Source organism: Bidens hawaiensis, unplaced genomic scaffold, assembly GCF_021521415.1.
Source record: "Bidens hawaiensis isolate Kalapana, Puna unplaced genomic scaffold, B.hawaiensis_p1.1 tig00020645_1, whole genome shotgun sequence".
NCBI lineage: Eukaryota > Viridiplantae > Streptophyta > Magnoliopsida > Asterales > Asteraceae > Bidens > Bidens hawaiensis.
The window spans coordinates 357286-370090 of record NW_027493159.1 but is presented as its reverse complement, the minus strand read 5'-3'; the positions used below and the strand labels follow the sequence as shown (position 1 = coordinate 370090).

Below are 12805 nucleotides of genomic sequence, written 5' to 3'. Positions count from 1 at the left end.
GATGATTTCTGAATAAAATGCCATTAAAGGTCTTTCTTGTTCAAGGTGCTAAATTGTGTTCAAGAAAAACTCGAGAAGCATCGGTCGGGTTCTCAAACTGTAGGAACATCAAAACTGCATTAAAAAGGAATATCCCATATTTTGGGTTATAAGTTATGATAAAATGATATAATCATCATCGTACCCAGTATATCCCATCATTGGCAGGTATGAGGAAAGTAAGATGTAGACAGCCTTACCCAAGGGCGGACCTTACTTGAGGCGGGGAGGGGTCGTGGCCCCCTGTTTTGTTGCTTATGATATTGTTTTAGACTGCCGTTGGTAGACGGAAAATGAAGCGAGGTTGAGTTGAAAACACTAGTAATTGGTAAAGAAATATGAGGAAGAAGATGATAGATTTATGAGGGTATTTAAGTAATTATGATACCTATCCTATCTCTCTATATAAAACCTTATATAAAACCTGACAAAGGTTAATATCTATTATTTTAATATTTTTTGAAAAGTTGTTTTGTCTTCTATTGCCATCACACATACTAGCATAAGTTACAAACTTCTTTTGGAAGAGAATTCTTTAATTCACTCAGTTAATTTTTCAAAAGAAAAAGATTTTATTATCTAATTAGTAGTTCACTTATACAAGTCTTGTTGCATTAATTTCTTTTTCATTGTGACAAGAACTAATTGTTAAGTCGTCACCATTTTCTTCTAACTCACACTGAAGTATGCCATTTTGTAATCTTTAAACGCTGACCACGTACCTTCTATCGTTAAAGAAACAAATATTAAGTATCAGATTTGTTAGAATTGATTTCGGCCCCTTCAATTCAAATGTTCAAGTTCCGCCACTGGCCTTACCTCTACCCTTTAGGGATAGAGATGCTGCTTCGTTCCTGTGAGACCCTTAGCTCAATAGTAGTTTTGTATCAAGCCTTGGACATAAGGCACATAACACTTAACCATCGGGACACCGCCGATTGGTGTGTGTACCCTTGTCGTTCGGCTATCAACGCCACCACATGATGCTTGATTAACCTTCCGCCACTTTTAACGTTATTTTCACGAGATTAGTAAATTAATGTCAAAATTAGTGCAATTTCACTTTTGCCCACCTGAGGGTTCACACATCTAACAATACTATTAAAGTATTACATATGCTCCACATGGCACTCAACTAGGGTGTCCACATCATTGCCAAGTCACATATTTCATTTCCTATTATTGTCAAATCATCTCATACACTATATTTAAACCTTAAGATTTTTCAACCCTAATCATTTTAATCTCTCTCTCTCTCTCTCTCTCTCTCTCTCGGCTTACTAACTCCACCATCTTCTATTCCGGTAATGTAGATCGGGATTAATCATTTTCCGGTAAGGTTATATATTATACTCTGATGACCAACAATGTTATATGATTTTCCGGCAAATTTATATCTTTTTCCGATAAGGTTTTATATTTATTTTAACTGTTATATGATTTTGTAATAATCTCTTTGGGTTGTATATCAAAATCCAAGATTGAATTGATATTTTGAAGTTATTACGGTTTTCCGGTAAAGTTTTATTTGCTACTCTAATGTCCAATTATCATATTATTCCTTATTTCATTTACAACTGTTTTTGTTTTCCGTTTTTGTTTGTATTTATATTAATTATTATATAATTTTCTTATAATCTCTTTAGGTTCTATATCAAAATCAAAGATACAATGGAGATTTTCCCTATTTTGTTTTCCGGTAACGCGATTCAAATATTCCGGTTATCAATTAGAACATCAATTTTACATTTCCTTACATAATTCAAATCTTCCATAATTGGTAATTTGTTTATTATGTGATATTAATATTAATATTTAATTTTTTCATATCAGATTATGTTCCCAACTTGATATAACTAATAAGGTTTGTTGATAAGATATCTTATTTTTTGTTTAATATTTATGTATATTTTTGTTATTATTCATGTATTTATGTATTTTTCACAATTTATGTAACTTATTTGATTTTTATATAATCAATCATATTGGTCAAAGTTCATTTAATATACTTTACTCGGAACTAATGTATTGAAGAAAAATTTATTTGTATCCTATATTTATCTATTTATTAATGATAATCTCTATAACTTTTAATAATTATTATAAGTTTAGTAATTTTGTTATTATTAATTTATTACATTTTCTAATTAGTTGTTACATCTTATTTTGACAAAAATAATAACATTTACACCTTACCATTTTTATATTTCAATATCTTTTACTTAAACATTATTCTGTTATTATATTGTAAGATACATTATATTTTCTATATATAACCAATTACGTTATATACGGAAAACACAATAAATAAGTTATAAAAATATTATAAATAAATATTTATATATCCAAATCATTACAGATCCTATTAGTATGTTACAAGTTATAATGTTATTAAATTTAAAATATAATCATTTCAAAATTTTTACTAAAAATAACGCCTATTGACTTATAACTTTATGGTTACATCCATTGGTAATTCATTTATTCCGATTATTGGTAATTATTCCGCTTATACACTATGGCATTAATGATAGATTTGTTCACGTGATTCAAATCTACCATAATTGATAATTATATTATTATGTGATATCAATTGTTTTTGGGTTTTATTTGTAATTTTTATCGGTTTTATTTGTAATTATTCCATTTACTAACCAAAGTATAATTTCTGATTATACCAATCATGTGTTCCGGTTACTAATCAATTTTTATCTATTGATATCAATTTCTATTCAATGTATTTCCATGATTTTAATTACATAAATACAATAATAAAGTTTTCATGATTTTCACTTATTTTCACATTTTCATGATTTTCATTATTGGTCAAATTCTATTTAAAAGTTTTTTTAAAAGTTTCTTGTATTAAGTGAAGTTCCTTCGGTGTTTTACAATTTTATATTATCTATATATTATTTCTGATTAATATTAAATGTATTATATTAATATAATCGTTTATTTACTATTAGTTTTTATTTGGTTAGTTTCTTGATATGGTAACCATTATTAAATTAAAAATGTAATAACCAACATTTTAATTCACGTAAATCATTGCAAATTAATTACCTTTAATTCAATTTATGACAGTTGATTTTTGTTTAAATATATTTAAGGTAATTAATTAATTTACAATTTGATTTTCATTTATTTAACTGTGGAAGTCAACTTAAATTACTTAATTTTAGATATCAAATTAAATTATTAACGGTTTTCAAAAAACTCGAGTAATTATGGAAGTCAAATTAAATTATTTAAACTCAAATTTATTTTAATTACACTAATTATATTGTTAGAAAGATTTATGTATTTTAAGAATGATTTCAGATACTGTGATAACTAACTTTCATCTGACCAATATGATATAATCATAAATAATGATATTATATTTTGCCAACTTTAAAACAAATTATACTTTTTATATATGTAAATCGTTTGAATTTAAGTTTTTGGAATATATGTTGATCACTAATTAATTTATTAGTTATGATGTCTTTGACCATAACACTTTCTTTGTTTTACAAATACATTTATTTGATAAATATATATGAGCATTAGCTCCATGTGATAGCAAAAAATTAATCAAACAGAAAATAGTTTAATACCAAGTTTATAATCAATAATGTCTATATAAACGTAGGAATGAATGAATATATACCAATTACGTTGTTCTGATAGATAAATTTATAAATGTTATTTTTATGTTTTACTTGCATATTATATATGTAGATTATGAAAAGTGAAAAGGTTTTGTTGTCCAACTCATAGTATAGATAGATATGTATGTTTATTTAAACTTTTGTAACTGTTTATAACATATGAATCCATTTTGTTTATAACATATTAATTGTATTAGAGTTGTACTTTTAATTTCAAATGATGCAATTATCATTTAATTAATATGTGAATAATTTTTAATTACGCATAAATATCAAGATTAATGTATACAATTGAAAAAAGAATTATATAAGCAAATTGATTTTAAATAAAGTAATGATGTTAACAATTACTCTATGTTTTTTTCTTCCTATATATTTTTATTAGTATTTTTAAATATGTTACTTTTATTTAATAGCAATATTTGTCATTTGTAGTATGTTTGGATTGCTAACTGGCAATGATTTTAACATTCACATACCAATTCCATTGAAGTTGTTGTCATCTCTTGATGAATAGTTTTTGAAAGAAACATTTTTCTATAATATTTGCCAGAGTTGCACAATAATCTTGGTAACTTGTTGGTTATATTTTTTAAAGTTTCCTATTGGTCTCTTATACCCTATTTTATTAAGATTAATAATTAGTTTATTACTTTTGCCAGCTAAAAAGTATCATCTTGCTCGGAACATATTTGTGTTGGTTGAATATGCTGTCTATATTTATATGATTTGTTGATATGTTTTTCCACCCGTGTGTAACACGGGCTATACCCTGATAATATACATTATATGCGTGCACTGCAAACAGGGAGTTATGATAGAATGATATAAAATGATTAAATTTAAAGTTTTTAAGGGTTACGAACACATGCAACTAAAACATAAGTATATAACAAATGTACTCGTCTTAATCTTCATCAATTTATCGTAGTTTTATATCATATATGAATTTAGAGTATTCATAAACACACAAACATCAATAATAAAATTAGAGTCAAACTTCATCTAAAATTAAGACAACCCGAGATGCAATAGAATTGCACTGCATGAGAAGTTAATTAAGAAAATAAATCACAGAGAAGTTAACTAGCCTCATAACTCGTTGATTTCGCCCATCAAAACTTCGTACGTAAAACCCTAACTTGTAACATCCTACTTTTGGCAATAATAATAAAATAAATTTCGTCTATTTTTATAGTGGGTCGTTATCGGTTTAGATAAATAGAATATGAGTTGGGCAAGTGTTGGGTAAATAGATATGAGTTATGGACTTGGGTTATGAAAGAAAGAAGGAAAGACCATGGGCTTAAGCCCATGATCCATAAATATATAAACCATAATCACCACTAAATTCCTCATTTTACACATATTCCATACACCACCAAAACAGACACTTAAGATCTCTCTCTAGTTCCTCCCTTTTCTCTAGCAGAAACCAAGAAGGAAATCGAGCACCGGCCCGAGGTAATACTAGTATGATGGTTTATTAACTTAAACCCGTTAGATATGGTCACAAAACGACGAGCCAATACCGTTAAACCGTTTAAGTCACGAGAACCGGATGGAATCGGGTATAAACCGAACCTAAGATGAGCTTAGGGATCACCCTAGCTCAGATCTGGATTGAACGGGGCGAAAAACGGTGAAAAACGAGTCAAAACTCGTTTTTTCGGCGAAACCGAGTTTTTCCGGCAATGACGGCGCCGGAAAAGTTAATACGAGGTAAAAAGGTGTCAGGGAATGTTCTGACATTCCCTGACCTAACCGTAGTTCGCTAACGGAATTTAGCGAATTAAATGTGATTCGCTAACTGATTCATCTAAGGGAGCACAACGAACTAGCTCTAGTTCGTGTCCGATTTGTTAAGGGAAAAGGGTAACGAATTACCCTTGATCCGTATAGCTAGTTCTTTAGAAGAATATAACGAATTAGATGGACCGATTCGTTACCTGGACTGGTTCGCTATGAACTGATTCGTTTAATAACCAGTTCGTTAAAGGGGTCAATTCGCTACATGGACCAGTTCGCTAAGATAAACCAATTCGTTAAAGAACCAAGTAACGAACTAGAAGTTTTATGAAATGACATAATGGTCCCTGAACTTATAAAAGAATGGTTTAATTACAAAGAAGCCCTTGAACCTTTTAAGTTAGCAAATTTTTAATGATTCAAAATTCTAATGAAAAATGTGTTAACACGGGTAATGGAAATAAAATTTTTCCAAGCTGACCTGGCAGCTTGACCCCAGCCAGGGGCTCTGCCCCTTGGACCCTGCTAGGGGCTGCCGCCCCTAGACCCCGCTACCAGAGGCGCTGCCCCCCGGACCCCGTCCGTTGAGGGTGATAATTAGACTAGAAACGCGAGATGAGTAGTGATAGTTAATTGATACATTTAATTATTATACAGTTAGTCGTGCCCAACTGAAGAAAGGAATAACTATTAACGGTGAACGTAACCGACTTCAGGTGAGTTTCTAGCCCCATTCCTTGTTATGTTTTCGGGGCTGTGTGCATACTCGATGTGATTAGTTAATACACTTATCCTAAGTAATAAGTGTATGCCATATATGTATTATGTGAAATGTATGAATGATTGCTTGTCGGTACATGAACGATCTTCGGAATTTCATGTAATGCCAGGTAATGGTTTGATGTTATATGTATGTTGCAAGATGAAGAATGAATGATGTATGTACGTATAAAACTTTACGATTATGTATATAGAAAGTATGCTATGGAGGTATGGAAGAGAGGGTTCCGGACCCTAATAATATCCGAGGATGGGGGGTACCGGACCCTAATAATATCCGAGGATGAAGGGTGACCGGACCCTAATAATATCTGAGGATGAAGGGTGACCGGAACCTAATAATATCCAAGGATTGAGGGTACCGGACCCTAATAATATCTGAGGTATGTAGGGCGAAATGCTCTTTATAACGTAAGGTTAGTCATGAATATGTATATGAAAGAATGATGGACATGTTAAGTATGTAATGCGTACCTTCGGGCACGTATATGTGTATGTAAAGTATGTTATGTGATTAACTAGAACTCACTCAGCGTATCTGACTTTTAGTATGCACGCATGTTAACAGGTTGAGACAACTAGTTTGAGCAGGACACATGGCAAGATCGAAGAGGCTGGCATCTGAAGTTTTGTCGTGATGTTTTGATATTATTGTTTATGTTATGTTTTAAAGACAAGTTAAGAATGTTTGTAATGAATGGTTGACTATTATTATTATTCCGCGAAAGTTTTAATTAACTCTGATATTTAGAACTGTGTTTATGAGTAAATCCAACACCAAAGTAGGGCTACCGGTAACGGGGCCTTACAAGTTGGTATCAGAGCAAAGTTCGAGAGATTTAAGCATCCTATATGCTTAGACTCGAACAGAGAATGGGATTAAAGTAAGAAAAGAAAGAAGATGTCAGTCGAGATAGCCATGTGTCACTCAAGCAAGCTCAGTAATGGTAAAGTGTATGATTAAATATGTATGTCAATGTTAGCTTAATTGCTAAAGAAAGGATATGTGTGCGTAGGGATAGGATTCTCTGAATGATTGAGTGATTAACTGTTTAAGAGTAGAACCAACACAAATAGACTCACAAAGGTAAGTGTATAGGACACGGAAAGTAACGTGATCAGCTAATCACAACTGGTCATTGTTATTATCTGTTAGCCTTACTATCCTTGTACTAAATAGTTCCTTGAGTGATGACGCTTGTGTTTTCCTTTCCAGAATACGATGGCTGGATCTAGGGCAGTTGTTGGAGCATGAGGCCGCACTGGACGTCGTGGCAGGCCTCGTCGTGCCCAACGACCTTCGGTAGAAACAGCTTCCAACACCGGAGCTGAAGGAAGCGCAGCTGGAAGAAACCCTGAAAACAATGAAGAGGTTCAACTCAATCCCTTAATCCAAGCAGCTATTGTACAAGCTGTAGCCACTGCAGTGAAGAACTTGAACCCAGAGGGGTCTGCTGGAGGCCGTGAAAGAACTGCTGAAGGAGCAGGTGGAGGAGGTAGGAAAGATGATGAAGGAGAGAGGGAGGCTTCGAATGAGGTAAGGTCTGTGAAAGTTGATGATAGGAAGAGAGGCCAAGGTGGTTGCAACTATAAGTCCTTCAAGGGTTGTGACCCGCCGAAGCTGACTGGCTTGGAAGACGCAATCGCTACTCTTCAATGGATAACCGCCATGGATAAAATTATCCGCATTAGCGAGTGCCGTCCAGACCAAGATGTCGGTTATGCCACCCAATAGTTTGGTGAGGAGGCTATGTATTGGTGGGAATCCATCGAGCAGAGGAAGAGCCAAGAAGAAATCAAAGCATTGAAGTGGGAGGATCTGAAAGAGCTGGTGATGAAGAAGTTCTGCGCTGAGGCAGAAGGTGAGAGGGCGGAGATGAAGTTCCTGAACTTGAAAGTTGGGGCGATGACCCATCGTGAGTACACAACAGAGTTCAACCGAATGTCTAGGTTGATGCCCGATATGGTTAGCACTGAGGCTAAGAGAATCAAGTGTTATGTCAGGGGATTGCCACAGAAAGTTCGCATGCTAGTCAGGGCGAATAAACCTGTTACTTTTGACTCTGCTGTCGAACTCGCAGAGATGGTTTATGAGGACCTAGCTGTGGACGATGTTGTGGTGGGGGGGAGAGAAGAAGGATAAGAGGTGGTTCGCTCCTGTTAAGCGACCAGGTACTCAGTTATGGAACTCTAAAGACAAGAAGCAGAAGGTGTGGGAGAGAAAGACGTGCAAGATGTGTGAGAAGGTGCACGGTGGCGAGTGCAAGTGGGGTACTGGTTCAGATGTTTATCACAAGTGTGGGAAGGCTCATGGAGGAGAGTGTAGGCTTGGGACAGATGCTTGTTATAAGTGTGGAAAGGTTGGACACTATGCTAATGACTGTGATGCAAAACCTGCATGCTTCAAGTGTGGTAAGACGGGTCATATGGCAAGGGAGTGTACCGATGGTGGGGTTGGAGGTAGTGGAAAGAAGGATAGCGATCAAGCTAGGCCAAGGACTAGAGCCTACATGCTGACCCAGGAACAGGCTAAACAGATTCCGGATGTTGTGACTGGTACGTTTTTAGTAAACGGTATTTCTGCTTCAGTATTATTTGATTCGGGTGCGAATATAAGTTTTGTAGCTACACCATTTAGTAAATTAGCTAAAATGAAATGTTGTTGAGTGTCTGAAACTTTTATAGTAGAAACCGCTAGTGACGCTTCTGTTAAAATAATGAAAATAGTTAAGGACTGTAAGATAGAGTTCATGAGTTATCTGTTACTTTGTATGTTATGACCTTAGGAGGGTTCAATGTGGTTTTGTTAATGGATTGGTTGTCCGAGTATGAAGCTCAGATAGTGTGTAAGAGTAGGATAATAAAGCTAAAGTCATTGGATGGTAGTGCAGTAACGGTTTATGGTGATAAGGAAAGTTCGGGGCTTAATATCATTTCGATGATAAAATCCGAGTTTGTTAAGGCGAGGGTGCGGTGCCTACCTGGCGTATGTTGTCAACGCTACGGCCGAGACGAAAGAGATGAAAGATGTTCCTATCGTGTGCGACTACCCAGAAGTATTTCCTAAGGATCTTCCGGGGTTGCCACCGGAGCGAGAGATAGAATTTCAGATAGATTTAGTACCAGAAGCCCAACCCTTCACGAAAGCACCTTACCGTCTAGCACCGTCCGAGATGAAGGAATTGATGTCCCAGCTACAAGAACTCCTCGAAAAAGGTTTCATAAAACCAAGTGTTTCCTCTTGGGGCGCGCCAGTGTTGTTCGTGAAGAATAAGGATAGAAGTATGAGAATGTGCATAGACTATCGCGAGTTGAATAAGCTTACGGTAAAGAATAGATATCCTTTGCCAAGGATTGATGATCTGTTTGACCAACTACAAGGTTCAAGTTGGTTCTCACGAATAGATCTTAGATCAGGCTATCACCAGCTGAAGGTGAAAGAGGCAGACATCCCTAAAATAGCGTTTAGGACGCGTTATGGACACTACGAGTTCCTCGTTATGTCATTCGGTCTGACGAATTCTCCCGCAGCATTTATGACATGATGAATAGGGTGTGTCGGCCAATGTTGGATAAGTCAGTAATCTTTATCGACGATATATTGATCTATTCCAAGAGTGAGTCCGATCATGCTGAGCATCTGAGGGAAGTATTGGAGACTCTGAAGGAAGAGAAGTTGTATGCTAAGTTTTCAAAATGCGCGTTCTGGTTGCGAGAAGTGCAATTTTTTGGTCACGTGATCAATCCTGAAGGAATTACCGTGGACCCAGCTAATATTGAGGCAATAACGAATTGGAAGACTCCACAGAATCCGACTGATATACGAAGCTTCCTAGGGTTAGCTGGCTACTATAGGAGATTCATCGAAGGTTTCTCCAAGATAGCCGCACCGTTGATCGGTATGACCCGAAAGTCGATAGTATTCAGTTGGGGTAAGTTTCAAGAAGAAGCTTTTCAGAAGCTAAAGAAGAGACTCACGCAAGCTCCAATCCTTGCTTTACCCGATGGTGACGAGGATTTGGTTGTTTGTACTGATGCTTCGCATCGTGGGTTAGGTTACGTGTTGATGCAACGAGGAAAGGTGATAGCTTACGCGTCTAGATAGTTGAAAGTCCATGAGATTACTTATCCGACGCATGATTTAGAGCTAGCGGCAGAAGTGCATGCTCTCAAGATATGGAGACATTATCTGTATGGTACTAAGTGTACTATTTACACAGATCATAAGAGTTTAAAGTACTTCTTTGAGCAGAAGGAGTTGAACATGAGGCAGAGAAGAAGGTTAGAGTTGATAAAGGATTACGACTGTGATATTAAGTACTACCCTGGTAAAGCTAACGTGGTCGCAGATGCGCTAAGCCGTAAGAATGAGGAAGTCCTTGCAACAGTGAAGTCATACCAGTTGATTATGAATTCAAGTCTTTTTGAAGAAATTATCAAAGTGCAGTTAGAGGTGCTGGTAGATGAAGGGCTAGTAAAGAAAGAAAGGATTTTCGGTCAACAAGACGCGCTGATGGAAAACACTCATGGTGTTAAGACTATGTTTGACCGTATGTGGATTCCACGCCATGGAGATCTCAGAGGTCGAATCTTAGATGAAGCTCACAAGTCAAGATATTCGATTCATCCAGGAGTTACGAAGATGTACCAAGATTTGAAAAGAGACTACTGGTGGCCAGGAATGAAGAATTATGTAGTAGATTATGTCAGTAAGTGCTTAACTTGTTTGCAAGTAAAAGCATAACACCATAAGCCTTATGGGAAGATGCAGCCGCTAGAGATACCAGAATGGAAATGGGAACACATCACCATGGATTTCGTAACTAAGCTGCCTCGTACAGCTAAGCATCATGATACCATCTGGGTGATTGTGAACCGTTTGACCAAGAGTGCTCACTTTCTGCCTATACGAGAGGCTATCTCATCAGAAACATTAGCAAGCTTGTTCATTAAAGAGGTTGTGTCTAAGCATGGAGTACCATTATCGATCGTGTCCGATAGAGATACTCGATTCACTTCGAGATTCTGGAAGAAGTTCCATGAAGCTATGGGGACGAGATTGAACATCAGTACGGCGTATCATCCTCAAACCGATGGACAGTCTGAAAAGACGATCCAAACCCTTGAGGATATGCTACGTGCTTGTGTTTTAGACTTTGGAGGAAGTTGGGATGACCATCTACATCTAGCAGAGTTCTCCTATAACAACAGCTACCATTCAAGTATTGGTATGCCACCGTTTGAGATGCTATACGGTAGACGATGTAGAACCCCGGTGTGTTGGGGAGAGATTGGTCAGAAAGAGATGGGAAGCCTAGAAGTCGTGCAAGAAACCTCTTCGAAGTTCGATCAGATCAAGGCAAGAATGAAAGCGGCTCAAGATAGACAAAAGTCGTATGCTGATAAGCGGTGACGACCGATTGAGTTTAACGTTGGTGACAATGTGATGCTTAAGATCTCGCCTTGGAAAGGGATCATTCGTTTTAGAAAGAGGGGAAAGTTGAGTCCAAAGTACATAGGACCGTTTAAGATTATAGATCGTGTGGGTGAAGTGGCTTATAAGCTGGGATTTCCAGAAGAGTTAGAAGGAATTCATTCAACCTTCCATGTTTCTCACCTAAGGAAATGCCTAGCTAATGACACATCTCATGTGCCATTAATTGAACTTGAGGTTGACGAATAGTTGCACTATATTGAGCAACTGATCGGGATAGTTGACAGCAAGGAGAAGCAACTTCGTCACAAGGTTATACCTTTAGTGAAAGTGATATGGAAGCATCGCAAGGGTTCAGATGCTACTTAGGAAGCTGAGGATGAAATACGCAAGTTTTACCCGAAGTTGTTTATGTAGTAGTTAGGTTTCGGGGACGAAACCTCTTTAAGGAGGGAAGACTTGTAACATCCTACTTTTGGCTATAATAATAAAATAAATTTCGTCTATTTTTATAGTGGGTCGTTATCGGTTTAGATAAATAGAATATGAGTTGGGCTAGTGTTGGGTAAATGTATGGGTTATGGACTTGGGTTATGAAAGAAAGAAGGAAAGACCATGGGCTTAAGCCCATGATCCATAAATATATAAACCATTATCACCACTAAATTCCTCATTTTACACATATTCCATACACCACCAAAACACACACTTAAGATCTCTCTCTAGTCCCTCCCATTTTTCTAGCCGGAACCAAGAAGGAAACCGAGCACCGACCCGAGGTAATACTAGTATGATGGTTTATTAACTTAAACCCGTTAGATATGGTCACGAAACGACGAGCCGATACCGTTAAACTGTTTAAGTCACGAGAACCGGATGGAATCGGGTATAAACCGAGCCTAAGATGAGCTTAGGGATCACCCTAGCTCAGATCTGGATCGAACGAGGCGAAAAACGGTGAAAAACGAGTCAAAACTCGTTTTTCTTGCGAAACCGAGTTTTTCCGGCAATGACGGCGCCGGAAAAGTTAATACGAGGTAAAAAGGTGTCAGGGAATGTTCTGACATTCCCTGACCTAACCGTAGTTCGCTAACGGAATTTAGCGAATTAAATGTGATTCGCTAACTGATTCGTCTAAGAGAGCACA

The 12805-nt window shown here is 36.4% G+C and overlaps 1 protein-coding gene across 1 annotated transcript in view; it reads left to right on the top strand.

Moving 5' to 3' along the window:
* The first annotated feature begins 7974 nt into the window (after positions 1-7974).
* The window catches only part of LOC143561271 (ADP-ribosylation factor GTPase-activating protein AGD5-like), a 34622-nt gene continuing 29791 nt past the window's right edge, over positions 7975-12805 (top strand). The window contains exon 1 of the mRNA XM_077049394.1: positions 7975-8190. Within this exon, the coding sequence (XP_076905509.1) occupies positions 7975-8190 (216 nt within the window). The remainder of the gene's footprint in view (positions 8191-12805) is intronic.